Source organism: Fundulus heteroclitus, chromosome 20 (genome assembly GCF_011125445.2).
Source record: "Fundulus heteroclitus isolate FHET01 chromosome 20, MU-UCD_Fhet_4.1, whole genome shotgun sequence".
NCBI lineage: Eukaryota > Metazoa > Chordata > Actinopteri > Cyprinodontiformes > Fundulidae > Fundulus > Fundulus heteroclitus.
Genome location: NC_046380.1, coordinates 45,016,853 through 45,038,268, shown reverse-complemented (window position 1 = coordinate 45,038,268; position 21,416 = coordinate 45,016,853). Strand labels below are relative to the sequence as shown.

The following is a 21,416-nucleotide window of genomic DNA, read 5'->3' as shown; positions in this document are numbered from 1 at the left end:
AGCGATTGATCCTGGTACGATCTGCTCCACAGCCATTCAGAACTTATGACAAGTCTGTCCACGTCTAAAATTATCTATAGGGATCAAATGTAATTTGTTGAGTATTTAACTAAGTCCCAAAGTTGAATCACCTCATAATAAACAATGTTGTCATAACAACATGGTCCCTGATCCGTTTGATGAACAAACGGTTTTATTTTAATTGATCTTTTTCTTACTGGGAAAGAGCCATGGTTGTTATGGAGCAAGCACTTCATTCTGACAACATCATGAGAATTCATGAACCATTGGCCTGAAGGCAATGGATGAACGCGTCCACACAGAGATGAGTCGGACTGAAATGGCTTGATAACACAGAAGTTCTGGGGGAACCATGGGCTCGTAGCTCGGTGTATGTCTGGAGGAGGGGACGGAGCGGTCAGAGCATGGGGTGGGAACTGTATGCAGATGCAAAAGAACAATATTTACATGCACACTTCTAAAGATGTAGTTGTAGGGAGCATATTCACCATATTATGTACTGGCTTGTTTTCACTTCTTACAGCTATAGGCTGGTATTCTGCCTTTCCTGTCAGCAGACTAATGGTATGCTGGTTGGCCCTCTGCCTTGGAAGAAAGCGGAAGAGAGACTTGGCAAAGAGTGTCAAGGAGCATCGAGGGGTAGGGATGGCTGAGGAGGAGGAGGAGGAGGAGGGAGAGGGAGGAAGGGGCAATCCTAAGAGATTCAGATACACAAACGTAACTAAAAAGGTTCCTTCTAACTTAAGAAGTTCCTTGAGCAGAAAAGCCATAGTGGGATTAACTTGCTAACACGGAGCCACAGAGAACGGTGGAAGCAGCTCATGAAGTCTGGCTTTTCAGTTGCGAACAAAATTTGACAACATTAAAACGTTTAGATTTTCTATCACTGAGTGTGGAGAACTTGCCTTCTTCTTCTGTGGAGGGTTACTGGTGTGAGGGGAGGTGCTCCTGTCCGGGTAGCCGGCTCCATAATGAGACTCCCCAAAAGGTGACATTGACCCGGAGCCCACGTCTCCAAGCAGTCCCTGTCCACTTAAGGAACTGTGGAAGGAATCTGCAGGAGAAAAAGCTCCGTCCATCTGGGAATGGCAGCGCTCTGAGCTCAACGGATTTCCAAGGTTTGCATTGAGGGGGGAGCAGGTATAAATGAGGTTGAACTCTGTCCTGAAGGCCTTCTCCCTGTTTTTGGAGTCTGAGGAAGGACATGACACAAGGTTTAGGGAGCTGGGCCCCACAGATGACTGGCCTTGGGAATCTGGGCCTGAAGCAGTCCCAGCAAACTCATCAGAGGTCATGGCCACGGGGCTCTCCAAGCTGGACGGGAGCGACAGGTCCAGAAACTGAGGCCTAGAAGCGTCAAAGTCAGCCTGAAGAGACGGCTGACAGTTGGAGGGGAGCAAAGCAGAAGAGAAAAAGGATAACGGTGACTAAATGAGATTAAGAACTACATCAGCTGCAGGGTTTGGAGCACTGACATGGGAACATACCTCTGGAGAGATGGACTCTGGCCGGTGTACAGGAGATGCCTCAGGAGATGATATGTTCTACAGTCAAAGAAAAAGGCTTTATTTAATAGAATATGCTGGATTTGGAAAAGTTGGCAATCTTATAGATACCTTAGAGCTAGGATAAGGAGCTACATTATCTAGGAATGCACATGGAGGGCTGAGGTTTAAAGACAGAATGCTAGCTTCGCTGATTGTTATTATGAGACAGTTTCAAATGTAAACTCTGTAATTATGTTGTTTTTGATTTTAAAATAATACTAAGCGCTGTTTTCCATTAACTGCTTCTTCACACATGGTGAGGCATCACCTGTCCTGAAATATCTACTAACCGGCAACGGCAGGAAGCCTAGCTAAAATGTTGATCTGCTGTTATTTATAGCTCAGAAAAAGAGAATGGAGGTGGCTTAAATCTGCATCCATATCAAAGCTATCATTGATCGTCATTGATTTCTACGTTTATCCATAGTAATTAACACAGAAACACCTCAATAACATTAAATGACTTCATGTAGAGATGCACCAATCAGTTCTGTTCTCACCAACTATGTTTTCAGGAGGAATACAACCCAGTCCCAAATCCTTTGATAGATAACGGAACAAGAAGGAACTACTGATATTGTTCATGCACAAAGCCCTGATCAGCCAGTAAGTACATCACAGTACATGCTGTTGAGCCTGATGCGTTTATAGACAGAAGATCATGGGAGTTGTTAGTGGTGTGGGTTCACTAAATTGGAAAAACAATATCAGAACCATGATCAGAACCGATCAAAACAAAACTTTGTTGAGTTTGATCTCAGGTCGATGAATTGGTGCATTTCTAATTCACTGTAGCCAATATTCCTCTTCAGTGTCTAAAATGAAAAGTCTCAAAGATTTGTGCACTCTCTCTTACTTCGAACTGAAGCGGGGTGTTGCAGCGGCTTGTGGGCAGTGAGGGCATTGGTGAGCAGATCAGACCATTTGGCAGCAGAGAGCCACAGGATGGGTGGAGCAGTGGGTGGGGGGAGTCCTCGGGGAGCGGTGGCGTGATCGGTGAGAGCGGGCGAAGTAGGTGGTCCGAGGATGCTCGCGCGGTCTCAGCTGCGTATTTGTGCTGCCGCTTTTTAAACGGTGCGCTGACGTCTGATTTGAATATAAACAGAGGAAATACATATGTAATATACATGAATCCAGAAAAAACATGACTTAAAGCAGCGCAGAGAGTCAGATGTGGCTGTGCACATACCACTGCAGAGGGGGTTGGGGGTGGAGCGGCTGCTGGTACTTTGCTGGGATGAGGTTGACTCTGTACCGTCCTCCACGCTGGTAGAACAGCTTTCATCCTCCACCTGTTTGATCCACCTCTGCACGGTGACAACAACGACAACAATATAAATCTTTGATACAAATACTCAGCACAACACGTAACAGAGCAGAACCAATAGTGATGCGGCTTAATGGTATGTGTCATGTGCTTCACAAACAGGGGGAGAAGGAGACGGTTAATGGACTAAACTTAGGCAAAGGAGCACCTTCTGAATCAGTTGTGATCATCTGTAAAAATAAAGTTCATTGTAGACATTTCCCTTCTTTGCCCATGTTAGATTACTAGTTTAAAAGCAACAGCGTATACGTGAGTTTCCTGCATCTGTCTGACCTTCTTGTAGCAGCCATAGGTGCCATCCATCTGCAGCGGGCGGGGACGACGCCTCTCGGGGGTGAAGGGGGAGCCGAATCGGACGTAGTGTCTGGGAGCTGTGCAGATGAGGGATGAGTGGGACAGGCCTGGCAGCATGTTGAGGGTGGTCGCCAGCACTGTGGGGTCTGTAGTTATCCGCAGGGGGCGCTCCACAGGCACCTCCTGGAGGAGCTTCTCCCCCCCAGGGATTTTGTCGTTCAACCACTCTGTGACTAGGTACTGATGAGAAAAACATATGACTACATAGCGTACTGTGAATGAACAAAAAAAACTCTGACATAGGAATCCTGAGCTGTTGTGAACCAGCCAAATCAAGCATATTCTAACCTTCTTGGTCTTGGGGTAGCGCACATTGCCTTTGAGTATGCTGTTGGGACCCTGGCCATCTGCGTCCAGGGGATGAGCTCCCTGACCACCATCTCCGTGGCCATGTTCAGCTCCGTGTTGGCACTGAGACCCCTCGTCATTCAGAGCAGCCCCCTGATCAGCAGACAACTGCCCTGAGGCTGCTGCAGCCGCCGCAGCGGCCGCCGCCGCCGCCGCCTGCTGGGCGAGAGCCTGGCGCTGCCGCCGAGCTCGCTGGGAGGAGCTTGAACGGTAGCGAGATATCCGGCTCTTGGGTCGGGGTTTGGTAGGTCTGGCAGGTTTAGGGGGAGCAGCTGGGGCCGGAAGGATGGGTACTGAAGCTTTTTCTTCAAGAGGAGGGGTCTCCTGGAAGGGAGGGTGTGAATATAGACAATTTTAGAAAGCCTTTCCACACTGAGGCCTAATATCAAGCAGACAGTCGGTGCATCCTCTGTCTGACCGTGAAATAGGTGGTCCGCCGTGTGCTGACTCCCACTCCAGAGCTGTATGGAACAGAAGGAGTCTCGGGGGGATTCCCTGCCCCATCCGCAGCGTCCACAGCCTCATCCTTAGCCTCTACTCCGACGGCGGACCTTTGCCTTTCAAGGCTGTTTGGCGCCTTCATGAGCAGGCAGAGAGAAGTCCATTTTAATAAAACAACTATTTTTAAAGCATTTTTTGATGAATGAAGAAATGTACAAATTTAAAAGCCAACTTCAGGTAATTTAGGACCTTGTATGAGAAATCTGGGCTTATTTCGGACTTTATAAGGCCCTGCAGGAATCCTGTTTTACATTTCAACAAAATCCAAATATCCAAATAACGAGCAATTTGGGGAAAAACTGATAATAAAATGTCGTACTCTTTTACTACAGCCGATCCCATTTTCATCCACGTCTTCCACTTTGACCTCATTCGGCGCTCTCTCCTAAATGCACACAGAAATTTGCATTTTCAAAACTTCAAAGTAATTTTTATCCAACACTTTGATTTCATTTTGGGATCCAGACAATGTCAGTTCATGCAGAGCTAGAATTAAAAAAACACACTGTCTAGGTTAAGTTAAACAAACCTCAGTGTCTGTGGCTCCCTGCAGGTCCTTGGCCTCCAGCCGCTGGTCCGGAGCCAGCGGGCCGTTGCTGGCCAGGCAGTTCTCCAGCTCCTTTCTCTGGGCTTTTCTTCGCCGGGTCTCAGCGCCAACAGCAGGGGAGGGAAGAACCGGTGCAGATGGGCTCAGGAAACTCTCCATAGGGCTGAGGTTGTGCTTCTGCACCGGGCAGTTCTGGTTGCCTTTATGGCAGGCACAGTCCACTTTATAATTACTGGAGGATAATTGGGGGAGAAAGTTAAAAACGCCTTCTGACTACCTGAAGAACACAGAAAGCTGGAGATTTGAGGGTTCTGAAAAGCTGGACTAACCAACTGTTGAACTCGTAGTCGAATCCAATTGTGACCTCAGAGTCCTTTGCAATCTGACTGATGGCGTAGATGCACAGATGGATCATGCCCTCAGCAATCATGTGTCGGACCTTGGCACGGCAAGATAACATTTTCCGTTTTATTAACATTTACAAAGAGAGAACAGGAGTTTAACAGCAGTTAACTTTCAAAACAGTCCATGACTAACCTCAGCGTTTGGTGTGCAGGACCTCCTGATGAAGCGGGCATCGTTTCCAAACGTCCTGGCATCCACACACATCTCAACATCGTTAAATTTGGAGTAGAACAACACGAATGGATAAGGCCTGGACAATAAAAACATGGTAAGTAGCAGTGAAAAAAGTGATTCAGTAGTAGACGAAAGCTCAGATGGGAAGAGCTTTTTACTTTTTAAAAAAATGCCCGTTGACTTCAAACTGCTGCTTGAGCATGACCTTGCCCCGATATTCAATAATAAGCGTGTCTGGTTCCAGGTTCTTGGCTGCTCGGAGGATCTTCCGGTGTTTCTGTACCCGTGTTACCCGGCCCAGCTGGAGCTGCAGAGTGAGAGAGCACACCGATTTGTTTTCGTGCCATAACATTAACGCCTTGAAGTCATTGTCTAAATGGTTTGGGATTGGTTGCAGTTCTTTTCAAGTCTGCCCATCATGATATCTTTAATCCTTCCATCCAACAGGAACCGGGAGCTGACCTGCATCTGTGAGCCCAGCACCGTGTTGTTGCACGCCAGCTCAGTGCGGTTGATGGTGTCCATGCCGTTGACAGAGGCATGGATGTGTGTGTTGGAAGGAGGTGTTGATGTGCCACCCTCAACCTTGGAGACTGACGAACAGGCAGAGCGGTGGAGCTCGAGCAGGGTCTGGATATCAGCACTGTACTGGTTGGAAAGAGCCTCCTCGTACTGGTCGGTCCACTGGCGGATCCGGCTCTCCCAGCCTTCTGCTGTGTTCTCGTCCAGCACGCTGGCCTCGGTGGTGGAGTTCTACAGGAGAACAAAAGGCGCTGTGACCAGAAGCCAATAATCACACAGACAGTGAAACATGCTGCTTCAGTCTGATGCCACTCTCACCTTCATCCTCATTGATTTCCTTGAACCCTGTCTGAAAGCCTGAAACAAAGGAGCAAAAGCAGCATGAGTTAAAAAACTGAAATTATCTTTAACAGTAGATTTTTATGTGCAAAGCTCACAATTCAACCTACATTAATGTTACAATACTTTGTCAATATTGTGCACGTATCAAGCTGTATAAAGCCCGTACCTAATGTTGTCATGTTAAAACCATAAACTGTACTTTAGTATATATTTTCATTACGTCTACTGTTGTCCCTTTCACTGCAATTTTTGTGATTTATATATCCATGGATGTTGTTAATGACTATACGTTTCTCCTAATAGGGCTAATGTCTACTTGAAGGAAATGTATCTCTGTTTGACTGTCTCCTCCATCAATGATCCCTGGATAACTTTTGCCACTGTTTGCTTGTAATTGAAATGTCTAAAATGGTTTGCGTAAATAAGATGTCAAGATGCGAAATGTGAGATGTGACAAGGGTGGACAGGTGTATATGTTGATATAAAACAGTTATTGAATATAAAAAGTAAAAAAAACAACAACAAACTGGCTGGAATTTATGTGAATAACCTACAGAGTCATGAATAGTTGTAAGAATCTGAAAAGTGCGCATTTGTTTTCAGTCCTCTTTACACGGACAACCTTAATAGAATTCGGTGGAGTCAATTGCCTTTGAAATTAACAGAGTCTATGTGTGTGTCATATAATCTGGTCGTTCTGTTTCTGGCCTCAGAACAACGTTCTCCAACACTGTTCTCTAATGTCAGAACATTAGAAACAACCAGCATCATGAAGATCAAGGAACCCAGCAGACAGGTCAGGGCAGCAGAAGCAGGCTCAGGTTGTACAACATCTCCCAGAGCTCTGATCAATCCATCATCTGAACACGGAGAGGACGGACCACCTGCAGACCTGCCGACACATGGAGGTCCACCTAGACTGACAGGCTGTTCAAGGAGAGCATTCATCAGAGAAGCAGCCAAGAGGCCCCCGGTAACTGCGCAGGAGCTGCACGGGTCATGCTGGAGTCCTATTTCGGCTTTGCAACAAACCATGCAAAGAACCAAAACCGAAGGTTCTGGTCTACAAGCAAAATGTTACATGTTGTGGAAAACACATTGATGAAAACATGGTGGAGGCAGCTAACCTGACCCTTGCCAGACGGATGTCGCTCCGCCTAGCTTCACTCACATCCATCTGGGACATCTCCCATACAGAGTGATTTCTCCAACCAATGTTATTGTCTGGCCAATCAGGACGCAGGGCTGGAGTTTCATAGATGTGACGTAGTGGAGAAGCGAACGTGAGACTGTTTTGATTTAGACAGCAATGGCGGCTCGCATGGAGGAAGCAAGCGTTAGCATTGATGCTGCTATTTCTTCCGTGTTGTCCAATCTACCTAATATTGTTTCATTAAAAGAACATCAGAGAACGGCTCTGAAGGCTTTTGTTGGTGGAAACCATGTTTTCGCCCTTCTCCCGACTGGATTTCCGGGCCGCGGACTTTTTGAGACCATCATGAATGAAATTTAAGACTGATATCCTGACATACAGCAGCATTTGCAGTCATAAGATCACTTGCAAAATAGGCCAATTCATTCAAAGTGACTAAAAGATCTAACTAGCTACACTTAGAAACCTTATTTACATTTACTTTAGTAACTTTGTGGAAAAAGTGCTTTTAGGAGTAGTTTTACTGCAATGGACTTTTTCCTTTTACTTGAACAATATAATTAAAAAGAATGGCTTCTCTTGATGGCAACCACGCTATACCCTCTTAGTAGAACTTTTTAGGTTTCCAGAATTTGCAAATAACCTTAGATTTTTGTCCTTCTGGTTATCTCATTTTTAAATATTGAATCAGATGTTTTCAAACAGTTTCTACTTGAGTTGCCATTTTAGCAAAACCTGCAATAAATAAGCTAGATGTGCCAGTAATCATGTTTGCTTAAACATTTTGCTTTTATGTTCTTTATTAAGTTTTATTCTTCCACTCTTAAATGACTTGACGAGTCGGCCCACATGGTTTGGAGCCGTCTGCGTTGTACGAGTGGTATTTAGTCACCGTGTGGAGAATCCAGAGAACCTCCTGTCGTAACGTAGGTTCTGACCTGAAGATGACACGCAGGTCGTTAACGGGAGCTGCAGAACCACAGAACCACGGGCCAGAGCAGCAGGACTGACAGCTGCCGTCTATGTCAGACCGCTCACAGCGGTACCAGCGCTTTGTAAATGTGACTCCACCGCCTGAACACCCAACACTCCAACTTTTATGGGCTGTTTTTTTCATGCATGAGCAGCAGTAAGCTTCAACGTCGGTGCTGGAAGTGGACTTTAACAAAAGCTTAAAGTGCTTGTTGTGATGCCATTCCCCTGACAACAGCAGCACTACTTGTGTTTGTGCAGATGGAGCACACAGCGACATGAACAAACTCACTCCCAGCTGCAACTGCAAAGGCAGTCAGAGGAACTGGATCAACAGAAGGCTGCTCAATACTAATGGACGCCCCAGATTTTAGATTTTTCCAGCCATGCATTATTCTAGTTTCAATACACAATTATAGATAACTGAAGTTTGTGGTTGTAATGTGTAATAAGTAGAAACACTTGAGTAAGGCTGTTTCTGTGGGAGAAATTTTCCATACCTTGACTTTCTTTGGCTTTGGTGTTCCACGGCCTCTCTCTGTGCTCTTCTTCCTCTTTTTGGATTTGCTCCTTTTGACTCGGTTGACAGTCAGTTTTATGCTGGTGGGTGTATGCTGGGTAGCGGTGTATGAGATGGTGGAAGGCGACACCTCTTCATCCCCACTTTCTGTTGCACTAGTTTCTCCATCTACAAAAACAAGGGGCATTTTTTTGCACATAAAGTGGAAAATTACTATTTTATTTTGCACTACTGCAGACAGAACTTACTGTACCTGAGACATTCTCTGGTTTTCTGTGTATGCTCTGCACTCCTTTCCTCCTGTCCAGCTCCCTGCAACAGCAATGTATCAGTAATGGATCTACGCTTTTTGATATGTGTGTCATTGAGTTCTGGCCTAATAAGACTTCTGATTTGAAAAGCCCCCCCCCCCCCCCCCCCCAAGAAAAAAGATCTATTGAGGTCTTGTGAACAATTCAATTTACAGAGCCTCGCCATGTAGAGTTCTGACCCAAATCCCGTTTAATTCCTCAATAAAAGAAGCAGTCTGGGTTCTGTCTTTTGCAAAGTAAATGTGTCCCAGCAGCTGAACCTAATGCTGCGCCATCCAGAAGGGGTGAGTGCCCATTGCTAACCTGCAGGTACATTTGACGTGCGCGCCGTCTGGGGTGGGGCTACAGTGGCACCAACTGGCCACAGCTCCGTCTTCTTCTGAGGAGCTGTCACTGTCAGCTGAGGTGTCGGGTCTGGGTTCGTGATAATGGGAGCTGCGTACCATGCCATTGAGATCCATGCGGGGAATGATGGTTGGGGAAAGCGGAGAGGCGGGTGGGGTAGGGGGAGGGGGTGCGCCATAGTTGTGATCCTGACAACATACAACGGAAGACTGTTGCATCTTCAAACAACGGGTGTTCAGGCAAAAAGGGAAACGGAAAATGGAGACAAATGAAAATGAGGGCAAAATAACAGGTATGTGAAACAGTACAGCTGTTAATAACAGAAGCAGTCTGCAGATACCGAAGCCTAACAGCAGGAAAGACAACTTCACTTCAAGTAGATGCATTAGCAGCCTATAGTTTTATTCTTCCAACAGTACTTTAACAGACCAAGTATTTGGAGAAGATTAGGAAAAAAGAAAAGCTGAGACAGAATCAAATTAGTTGGAGTTTTACTATCTTAGCTAATCATGATTGCAGCCATCTTATTGAGAAAGAGTAATCCATCATACTAAAAGACATGCTATGATTAGAACTGCAGATGAGGAAAAGCTTTGTGTACTCACAGCATATGGTAGTCCCCGATACCCATGATTCTGTGCACTACCACAACTGTGGCTGTTGCAGTTTTTCTCATTTACTGCAGGGCTTGCTTCAACTGACTCAGGGCTAAAAGATATAAACACACTTAATCAGTTCAAGAATTACACACACAATGGATAAGACATTTTAGAGCTGGCTTTTCCACAAGACAGTCCCTAGATGGCGCCAAAGCACTCTGCAGCTCCTCTTCAGTTTTAGCCAGTAAACTCCAGCCCTGCAGCAAGCCTAAATACTAAAGGAACCAAAGGCAGAATGCTGCAGTACAAGCCCAGCATCCAGCTTCTCTCTACAGTTCCCAAGTGTGAGAAGGAATCCCTGTAAACAGTGGAATACCTATCCATCTATCTAGATAGACAGATATATACCTTATCTATCTATCTAGATAACCCAGAATGTATGTGTAAATTGTGGTGGAGAATAAGCGTTTGGTCACCCCCAAACAAGCAAGATTGTGTGGCCCTCATTGACCTGTAACTTCTTCTTTAAGAAGCTCTTCTGTCCTCTACTTGTTCCCTGTATTAATGGCAGCAGTTTAAACTCATTCTGTGGATAAAGGACACCTGTCCACAGCTCAAACAGTCAGACTCCAAACTCAGGCGTGGCCAAGACCAAAGAGTCGACACCCAAGAGCAGCAGGAAGAAAACTGTAGACCTGCACCAGGCTGGGAAGAGTGACTCTACAATAGGCAGCAGGTTGGTGTGAATAAATCAAGCAATTGGAAGAAAGTGGAAGATGTACCAGATCATTGATAATCTCCCTCGATCGGGGGCCCCATGCAAGATCTCATCCCGTGGGGTCAAAATGCTCCTCACTACATGAAGGGACCTGATGAATGACGGCAGAGAGCTGGGACCAAAGTGACAAAGGCTACCGTCAGTAATAGCCTACGCTGACAGCGTCACATCCAGCAGCGCCAGGCGTGTCCCCCTGCTTCAGCCAGGACGTGTCCAGACTCCAGGCCCGTCTTAAGTTTGCCAGAGAGCAAATGGATGATCCAGAAGAGGATTGGGAAAAAATCCTTTGGTCAGATGAAACCAAAATAGAACTTTTTAAAACAAACTCAACTCGCTGTGTTGCATCCCAAGAACACCATAGCTACTGTAAAGCATGGGGGTGGAAAGATCATGCTGTGGGGCTGTTTTTCTGCAAAGGGGACAGGACGACTGATCTGTGTTAAGGAGAGAATGAACGGGCCACGTCTTGTGAGGTTTTAAGCCAACACCTCCTTCCATCAGTAAGAGCATTGAAGACGGGATGTAGCTCAGTCTTTGAGCACGACAATGATCTCAAAACACACCGCTCAGGCAACGAAGGAGTGGCTCCGTCAAGGTCCTGGATTGGCCAGGCACGTCTCCAGACCTCATCCCCATAGAAAGTTTGTGGAGGGAATTAAAAATGTCCATGTGTCCCAGCAACAGCCCTGAAACATCACAGCTCTGCAGGAGATCTGCATGGAGGAACGGGCCAAAATAGCAGCTGCAGCGGTGCACATCTGGTCAAGACTGTTTGACCTCTGTCTTTGCCAACAAAGGTTATGCTACAAAATCTGGAGTTGAACTTTTGTCATCGACCAAATACTTATTTTTCACCATCATTTACAAATCTTTATGCGCCCTACATTGTGATTTCCTTTTTTCTCGTTGTCTCTCATAGTTGAAGAGAACCTATGATGAAAATTACAGTCCTCATCTTTCTAAGTAGAACAACTGGCACAATCAGTGGCTGACTAAAAACGTTCTTACCCCACTGTGTGTGTGTGTGTGTGTGTGTGTGTGTGTGTGTGTGTGTGTATAAACAGTGTTAACGCACTATTGAAATCCAAATACAGCATACAGGGTAATCAGAACGTATAGGAGATGATAGAAAAAAAGAAATCCAATTAAAATGGGGAAAACAAAGGACGACAGCCAGCTCCAGCGAGCTTGTTGTGACTCACTCTGATCCAGCAGCCATATCCGAGTAAGACGTTTCAGGTGTGGTGACTCCCAGGGTGATTACTATGCTCATGACGTCCAGCACAGCGACGCGTGGAAGAGGGGGGACAAGGGGGAGGAGGGGGAGGGGGGAGGAGGGACAGGATGGGATGGGGGAGAAGTGAGGGAGCAGAGGAATCACAAGGTCCAGATGACAGCAACAGAGCACTCCAGAAGGGGGGCGCCGTTGAGCCGGAGCTCACGGCTCACGGTCATCGGGGACCTGAGGACATGGGGCAGAATACGCAGTGAGCAAGAGTTCAAAACATCAAGCTTTAACTGGCTGCTTAAAATGGCAGGTTTAGTTCTGGAGCATTCCTTATGAGCAATACAACACAATTTTAATGTTTGGCAGAAAAATTTACCGATATGTCAATTCTATGATTATCTATGATTAGGATTGCTCCATTCCAGTTCATGGGCTCATTCTTAATGACGGGAATGTGACAAAACCTAACTGCTAAATTCCTGCTGTAGGTCTGATTAAGCAGCCACAACTCCAGCAATACACCTTTTCCACAGCCAGCTAGAAATATTACAGCCTTTTTCTTGTGAATGAAGTGTTCAATTGTTGTTGTGAAAGTAACTTCTACGACAACTAGTAAATGATTACATGTCTATTCGCAGTTGATTTTATTCAAATGAGCCTTTTTCCATTGTGACGGATCGCATCCCGACCCATTGGTGTCTCAACATTGTTGCTCCTCTACTTTCAGGACTGCAGGAGGTCCAGGAAGACTGAACATGGTCCTCCCTGCATAGAGGGGCAGGTGGTGGAAAGAGTGGACATTCACATCTCCTCTGACCTCTCCTGAACTGTTGACACCGCCCATCTGCTGGAGGAGGACCAAAAACGGCTCTTCTTCCTTAGGAAACTGAAACGCACTGGACTTTCTACCCAGCTGTTAATGAACCTGTACAGCTACATTTTGTGTCACAGCATGACAGTGTGGTGTGGCAGCTGCACGCTACGGGAGAGGAAGGATTTAGCATGGGTGGTGAGGACAGCACACAGGATTGTGGGATGCCGTCCACAGGATCTAAACACGGTTTATGCTGCACGAGTCCAGCACAGGGCCAGACGTATAGCCATAGATCCCAGCTACCCAGTAATGCATTGTTTGACCCACTTCCATCAGGGAAATGATTCATGAAATCAAGAACGTTAAATTAAGATAGAATTTAATAGACTTAAAAACAGCTTCTATCCCAAAGCTCAGAGCAGAGTGTTGCATGCCGTGATGCAGCAAAGCCAAAGGGGGCCCAACTGCTAATGCTAGCTTAACATGTAGCACCGTTCAGCATTTCCGTCGTCTTGCCTGTGTGTCAGGGAAAGTCTCTCTGAACAGGGCTTCCGTGTTCAGCTCGTCTATAGCGGCCACATGGTTTCTTCTGGCTGTTCTCCACCTGCTAGCAGACAAACAGCAGCAGCAGCTCTTTGTTTAGGTCAGATGTGCGTCTGCAGGGACGAGACGGGAGTCTCTGTGCGCTGCTGCAAGGAAGAAGCGTGCCAGTTTGGGCAGGTGTGAATGGAACCTGTACGGGTTCACAGTTCATTTTATTAAATTTAGCACCAGATCACGCCATTAGCAGGTCTGTGGAGCCATTGATGGCTGCTGCAATCGTTTAATGTGGGTGTGGCGGAGCTGAGACACACCTAACACAGGCAGAACAGTGGGTCCTGAGGACCCCTGCTCTACGTCAATGCTCCTTAATTTCAAGCTACATTGTCCGATCGGCATGCATTAAAGCCATGTACGCTTAATGACCAAGCAGCTATCCCCAACCCAACCTGTAGTGCCTGTGTGGAGAGCGTGCGTTCTGCAGGAAGAGTGGATCCAGTTGACTGAGCCTCATCTCAAACCATCTAGACGTGAAGCTAGTTTTATTTTTGGGATTAAGTGACAGATGAGTGTCATGACTTAATCATTCAGTTGGTGGAGGACAACAGAAAACGACACGTCTTATTCCCATGTGTTATCACACGTGATTATTTGAACATACCAAGGATGTTTCTGAATACAGATATGAGGATGATCCCGTCTGTGTAAACTTGGTTAATAAAAACATTAACAGTTAACACAGCATGTTCTCATCAAGTAAATGACTCTATGGTTATTTCCAGATGTAAAGATGAAAATACTATTTGCTCTTAGCAGCAGAACCACTCTTTCCAAACAGCAACTGTGCCAGCTCCTGAAACTGTGCCTGCAGTCAACCTACTTCACACATGGGGGAATTATTACCGGCAGAAACATGGGCAAGCTTTGGGATCCCCAGTTTCTCTTATTGTTGTAAAACTGTACACAGAGGAGGCAGAAAAGACAGCTTTAGCTTTCAAGCACACCACCAAGCCACTGCTCCAGGTCAATGACACCGGGGTTAAAATTAAATCTCAGAAAGTCCAACATTTCACTGAGATTCACACTAGAGGATGTAAAAAAAATGGCAGGTTGGCTTTCCTGGGTTGATATGTCTTAGTCTTGGATGGAGGACAGATAAAAACGATGTGTATAACGCAAACCCACCCACATAGACCAGTACTTGCGGTTTGACTCCCATCACACTAGAGCACAAATTAGGAGTCATCAGGACTCAGGAGCCTGGGAGAATGAGAAATCGCATACAAGACAGGCCGTAGTGTGTTATCCCAACTTGGTTTTCCTCAAAGCAGACATGATGTTATGTTACAGGAGTTTCAGAGAAACGGAGATGTTGATTTTCTAAACATGACGGCTTTCAACCCCAGAACACATCAGGGCAAAGACTGGTACACACCAAAGAGCCATCCCCTGGTACAAGAAGGCAATGCTGTGTCTGCTGTTAGGTGCCGGGACTGTGACCAGTTATACATCAAAACAACGCAGCCACTGGACAAAAGGACGACCCAGCACAGGAGAGCAGCATCACCAGGCCAGGACTCATCTGCAACCCAGTGGTCATGCTGTCACAGATGAAGATGTTCTCATCCTGGATGGGGAAGAACGTTGGTTTGAAGAAGGAATAAAGGAGCCATTTTTGTAAAGAGAAACCAGACGTCAGTAAACAGAGGTGGAGGCCTCCGGGTCCAATCGTCCTCTCTTCTAATGTTGTTACTGGGTGTAACCCAACCCCCTGGAACAATAAGTGGCCCTCAGAGCTCCAACGATGGGTCGGTTGAATGTGAATAACCAGTTTTAAACTTGTTGAGCAACAATGCAAGGACTCTGCTTATAAGACTGAGTTTATGTACACCTGTCCAGAACGATGAAGTCTCTTAGAGAAGAGAGGAAATGTTTCAACGAAGAAGAACCTACGGTGGCCGACAGGTGCAAATGCGCAGCAAAAGAGAAAACATGCAAACAAAAAAAAAGACACGCGCACAAATTAAATGCGGCAAACAAAAAGCAAATAAAATGCAGCAAACAAAAAAGAAGACACCCCCGAATGAAATGCAGCAAACAAAAAGTGTAGAAAACGGAAATGCGGTCCGTGTACCTTCAGGCAATTCGATTTTTTTCCAAAACAAAGCCGTTTTTCCGTTTTTGTCAACACAATTTAGAAACGGAAAACCAGAAAAACTTAATGAAAAAAACGGCCCGTTTTTCGATTTCGCCAATTCTTTTTTCCATTTTCTTTTTAAGATTGAAAGACGAAGACGCTTTCACAGCTGGCCCGGAAGTGCAGAAAAATATTTAAAAATAAAAGCCTAGATGTACATGTAACATAATGCAAGTCTGAAGAAAAAAAATGAAGCGGAGAGATTTCTTTTGAATAAAAAGAGGACCTTTTTACGTCGCAACATGATAGTTTATTGTAGATACGTGAGCTTTATTACATTATTGTGTGTTTTATTGGTGGAACATGAAACACAAAGGCTGATCAAATGCTGTATACAAAAATATGGAAGCATTATTTGAAGATTTTTCTCATCAAGCAAAACCCACCTTCACATAGGATTACTGTCTATATGTGTCTTGTTTTTAGTGAACAGTATATATTGTTGAAGCTAACATAGAAACAAAGTTGTTTTTATTGATTTAATTGATTTATCTTCACCAACAACAAAAACAAATAGGGGAGACCGGGGCACTTTTTACACTCATACATAAATATTGGAATCAAAACACCATATATAAAAAACATATGGACCAGATGAAAGAGCAAAGTCTCAGGTATATATTTTGTATTCTGGTATTTTTCATATCTTATTCCTGTGCAGAGTTATAAGCGATCTAATGGAGATTGTCACCATGTGACATGTTGCACCTCCAAAGGTTGAGTTGTCACACGGGGTTTTGCAAACAATAAAAAAGGGCAAAATGAATTTTGTTGTTATTTTTAATGTTAAGTGAATAAATGACAATAACTCACTTTTACTATTTATGAAATAAATATGCAATCTAACCAATAGCTAGTTACGCTGCATTGCCTAGCTTTTTTAAGTCTGTTTTAGAAACTGCAATTATTTGCTCATTTGCTGAAAGAACCGATCCAGAAAGCTGGTCCTGTGCTGAGGATCCTCTACCGGAACCGCTGAGCTGATTGTCCAGAAAAAAATGCTGCATAAGCTACTGAAGATGATGGATAACTTCCTCCTCTCCAAAACACAGTGAAGAATCAACAGAGCAAGGGACTTCTTCATGTTCTTTAAGATGATAGCTCCTCAAGATCCTTCCTGCCAGCAGCTCACATTCTTCTACTATATTTTTGATTGATTTTTTTTAATATATTTAAATTTCCCTTAAGGTACTAAGAATTTTTAATATTTATTTTGGCTTGAAATATTGAAGATTTGTGGTTATTTCACACATTTATATGAGACCAAGTGGTTAATATTTTATTGAAGTGTTACACTATTTACTTAAACAACTGCTTATACCAAATCCCCACAATGTGACGTTATACTACTGGTAGGGATGTTGCTGCTTCAAAAAATAATTTTTAATCATTCAACTGATTAAAAATAAGTTAATTCTGCTGAGTTTTCCCCATACTCATGCTATTTTAGATTTTTACATTACATAATCTTTGTTGTCACATTTAACAGCAACAGGTTTTCATCTCAACCTTCATCCTGCCCAGACATTACACCCCCCCCCCCAAACAATAAAACACACAATAACGTAATAAAGCTCACGTTTTTTTTACAATAAACTATCATGTTGCAACGTAAAAAGGTCCTCTTTTTATTCAAAAGACATCTCTATGCTTCATTTTTTTTTTCAGACTTGCATTATGTTACATGTACATCTAGGCTTTTATTTTTAAATATTTTTCTGCACTTCCGGGCCAGCCGGGAAAGCGTCTTCGTCTTTCAATCTTAAAAAGAAAATGGAAAAAAGAATTGGCGAAATCGAAAAACGGGCCGTTTTTTTCATTAAGTTTTTCTGGTTTTCCGTTTCTAAATTGTGTTGACAAAAACGGAAAAACCGCTTTGTTTTGGAAAAAAATCGAATTGCCTGAAAGTACACGGACCGCACTTCCGTTTTCAACACTTTTTGTTTGCTGCATTTCATTCGGGGGTGTCTTCTTTTTTTGTTTGCCGCATTTAATTTGTGCACATGTCTTTTTTTTGTTTGCATGTTTTCTCTTTTGCTGCGCATTTGCACCTGTCGGCCACCGTAAGAACCCGTCCGGAGGACCAATGCAATTTCTTTTCCTTTTGGATTTTTCTACATGCATTATTGATTTGCATCAGGACTATTTGCTCCGTTTGTCTGCTGAAAACAAAAATACATCACTCGCTACGTCACTGAAAACAGATGTCTCTTGTAAAACACATTTTGTTGCTAGATAGACCACCTGAATGAATCATATGAAATGGATCCCAAATGTGATAAACATGGAATAAAGTTACACCCAAATTTATTCTTAACTCTGGCAGATGTAGATTTAAAGACATATTCATTCAATCAATAAGAATGTAGCAAGAGAAGTGAGCGACATTCAAAATATAATAATTTATGAATATATAGAGACTGAAAGTTTGGAATAACCTCACGTTTCAAGACACGGCATCCTTTGATACGGTCTAGGGAACACGGCCTAGTCATTGATGTTTTAACCTAAATTGTTCTTTTCTTTTATTCCATACCTACAATTTTTTTACAGATTTGATTAAATTGTGAATTTATTTTTGATTCTCCACTGATTCTGGGACCTGGGACTGTTTGAAAATACAAGCACTCTGACACACAATCGGTCCTCCGATTGCAGCAATAAAGAATTTTCTCCAGGCTCATTAACTTCCAAAAAACGTCCCTCAGTAATGGAAGAAAAGCAGCATTCACTGACTCATGCTGACAGTGAGAGCTGCGGGATGAAAAAAAGAGCTCCTCCCTTTGCATGTTTAGTATCACAGCTTGACATGCACCTCCATTGATGCGCCCAACAAACAAAATGAAAGAACAGCCTGAATACCAGATCTTCTACACCTCGGCTGTAGTAAGAGAGAGTTCCAGCAGGAGGCGCTTTCTACCCAGACACCAGAAGAATGAGTCATCACTTGGCTCTCTGCTCATGTGACTGTGTGCTGCTGAAACACTGACCCAAGCTCTGCTTTCATTCTCTTTAAGCTGCCTGTGCTGCTGAGCTCAGACACCAACCTGATTTCTGTTCTTTACCCACATGCTGAGCCTCACAGCGCGGCCAATCCCCTGACCACGGCGCTGAAATGGTAGCCCACCAACAAGCCTGATCACATTAACCATAATGCAACGCCGGCCTTTCACAACAAGGAAGCGAGATTCACAAAGACACAGAGACGAAGCCATCTGGATGAGCAGCACAAGGATGTGTGACATTTGTGTCGCGCTCCCAGGGATCCAAACCGGGCTGCTCGCGTCTTTCAGCTCCAAGGCAACCACAGAGAGATGTTTCTGCAGAAATGTGACTAATCAACCGGGCTAATCACGCATACAAACATCCGGGTGTTGATAGATCATTTACATGCCAACATACAGAATTTCCAACATGGAAGACTGAAAGAGTAACAGTAAGACCCTTTTCCAGGTGTTTTATGGCGTAATAAAAGATGCATATGCATCCTGAACCCGTATTTCTCACACAAATAAAGTCTCTGCAAACATTTTGTAACCTTGGCAAAACCTTTAGTACTACTGCGCTGAACAATATTTAACAAAATGATTGTTATACGCAGTGTGCACCTAAGGAAGAACTGCCTGGCCTGTGAGCTAATTATTCACGTGCCACATATTCTGACTCTGTGTCTACAGTATATTGTTGATGTTGAGGATCTGTGAAGAAGCCATAAATAGCCAGCCTCTTACTGAAAGGAAGTTCCTAATCTAATTATAGAGGATAGGGGGTAAAGAAGGTCAATTCTATAACGCAGAATGCCATAACTTCATCTTCTGTCCCACCACAAGCCTCCACCTCCTTCACTTCCTTATTTCCTTCTGTGGCTATGGTTACCAGGCTCAAATTACCAGCAGGTTCAACACTCAGACCGAGGCCATTTTACAAAGCAAAGCAAAGCAAAGGCAGAGGGACATGTTGAGAAGGCATAAACACACATTACTAACACAGTTGGTGTTGGTGGAACATTAACAAAATCTGTTAATTCTGTTGAGAACCCCATTTCCAACATGCATCTGTATTAATGGGCATGGTTGCAGCTAGGGTAAGGTAACCCTCACAACAAGAATCGTGCAACAGATGCTGTAGTGGCCTTTGACCTCTAAAGGCTGAGGTCAAGTTGTGGTAGTAAAACAGATGTTTTTTGTTTTTATCTACATTTTTTGCATTTGGGTTTGGTTTGAACAGCATGTCCACCGTCGCCTTGACCAAACCTCCACAACACAAAGGAACCGAGCGATTACACCAGCCCTCTCCGTCTGCCCCCGCACACATGGCTGCTCTGCCAGGCAGGGGATAAATATAAGACGGCCGTCTCCATCTTCTGACACCACTCTGCTGGTTGAGCTGAAGCCATTAAAAGGGTTCTGATTTGAGGCCAAGGGATGGCTACGGCTGCATGCAGACCTCACCTCACACTCACCGACACACATCTACATTCATAAAGAGGTAAATACATTAGGAAGAAGAGCTGGGGCATATAACTGTAGCATACAGCAGATCATTATGGCCCGAGCTGAAAAAAGGTAACTCTATACCAGTCTAACGTAGTCAAGGGCTGCTAGAAAATTCTCTTCAGAGGAAATGCAGAGCAGGACCCAACTGCTTCAATTACTGCTCAGATATATTGATTACTAGACTCTAGTATTGTTAGAGGGGAAAAAAGAAGAAATGAGCACTGAATTTAAAATTTATGTTTTTATTTTACAAATGTGTCAAATGGTACAAAAGTAAGTCTAAAGGATGCATCTCCCTTTTCAACAGCAAAACTGTTCTGAAAATTAGGATCATAACTACCACTGCTGATGTTGTCCCATATTTCCCATGCAGAATTTGAATCAAATATCAAGATTTAAGATTAACGGATGTGGGTTCTGAAGCATGTGCTTCCAGTCAGACGGACTGGAAAAGGTCCACCAGCATCCTGTCCCTCAGCACCGGCTCCCCCAGGGCTGTGTACTGACCCACTGATCTTCACCCCGATGACCCAGGACTGCCTGCCACGCTTAGCACGGACCTCATCATTAAGTAAGCAGACCACAGGGCCGTGGTGGCTCTCATCAGGGACAACAATGAACTGGCCTGGAAAGAGGAGGCCAAACACCTAGTGGTGCAAAAAAAAAACCACATGGATACGCCCCCCCCACCCCGTGCCTTTTGCGGGGTGGGGGGGGCGTATCCATGTGTTTTTTCCCTGCCATTCACTATATGCACGCGCGAAAGCAACAACAAAAAAAATGTGTGTTAACGTCAAATTAACATGCAAGCATATCGAGTTATTATTTTTTATTTTTTTGGAATGTTGGCGAGGCGGTAGCGTGAGTTTGGCGAGGCGGCCTCCTAGATAGCGCTGCGGGAAACCCTGCACACCCCCCTCCTCATCAACGTGTCAACAGCACCAAACTCCTGGGGGTGCAGATCACAGACACTGTACTCCCTCGGCTGCGCAGTCAAAAGTAGCAAATCGCCGTCTACAGCAGCTCTTGCCGCCGCCTACATTTGCCCGATTATACATCCCAAGAATCACCTTAGCATCTGTCTCCACTGAGAGCAACATTAACGAGTGATTGGGCTCCTTGTTCCAACCGAGATGCTACTTTTCCCATCAAAACACAAACCGGTGTTATGCCTAAAAGTGCAATAAACCGTGAGAGCCGACGTGAGTTTTGAAACTGCAAAGCTTTTTAAGCGGAAGATAAAACGTGCATCTACACAGCACCGCGTTCATAGACCAGTGCGATGCCTTCGCGAGTGTCAGAAAGCTATGATGCATTCAGGAGCATGGGACATTTCAAACTTACAAGGGAAGAGGCATAAAACGGAATAGAACTT

At 44.5% G+C, this 21,416-nt stretch overlaps 1 protein-coding gene across 3 annotated transcripts in view; it reads right to left on the bottom strand.

The window, feature by feature from the left end:
- The window catches only part of setd5 (SET domain containing 5), a 73,627-nt gene that overhangs the window by 7,390 nt on the left and 44,821 nt on the right, over positions 1 to 21,416 (bottom strand). Inside the window, exons 2-21 of one of the 3 annotated variants that reach the window (XM_021321954.2) lie at positions 11,969 to 12,228; positions 9,995 to 10,097; positions 9,348 to 9,607; positions 8,987 to 9,045; positions 8,714 to 8,901; positions 6,065 to 6,103; positions 5,687 to 5,977; positions 5,383 to 5,531; positions 5,183 to 5,300; positions 4,975 to 5,084; positions 4,628 to 4,877; positions 4,418 to 4,483; positions 4,016 to 4,174; positions 3,538 to 3,921; positions 3,169 to 3,429; positions 2,758 to 2,875; positions 2,425 to 2,654; positions 1,509 to 1,565; positions 927 to 1,400; positions 510 to 602 (exon numbers count right to left, since the gene is read on the bottom strand). In XM_021321954.2, the coding sequence (XP_021177629.2) occupies positions 510 to 602; positions 927 to 1,400; positions 1,509 to 1,565; positions 2,425 to 2,654; positions 2,758 to 2,875; positions 3,169 to 3,429; positions 3,538 to 3,921; positions 4,016 to 4,174; positions 4,418 to 4,483; positions 4,628 to 4,877; positions 4,975 to 5,084; positions 5,183 to 5,300; positions 5,383 to 5,531; positions 5,687 to 5,977; positions 6,065 to 6,103; positions 8,714 to 8,901; positions 8,987 to 9,045; positions 9,348 to 9,607; positions 9,995 to 10,097; positions 11,969 to 12,039 (3,480 nt within the window). In that variant the 5' untranslated portion in view covers positions 12,040 to 12,228. The remainder of the gene's footprint in view (positions 1 to 509; positions 603 to 926; positions 1,401 to 1,508; positions 1,566 to 2,424; positions 2,655 to 2,757; positions 2,876 to 3,168; positions 3,430 to 3,537; positions 3,922 to 4,015; positions 4,175 to 4,417; positions 4,484 to 4,627; positions 4,878 to 4,974; positions 5,085 to 5,182; positions 5,301 to 5,382; positions 5,532 to 5,686; positions 5,978 to 6,064; positions 6,104 to 8,713; positions 8,902 to 8,986; positions 9,046 to 9,347; positions 9,608 to 9,994; positions 10,098 to 11,968; positions 12,229 to 21,416) is intronic. The other 2 variants (XM_021321955.2, XM_012873370.3) reach the window with 2 other exon arrangements.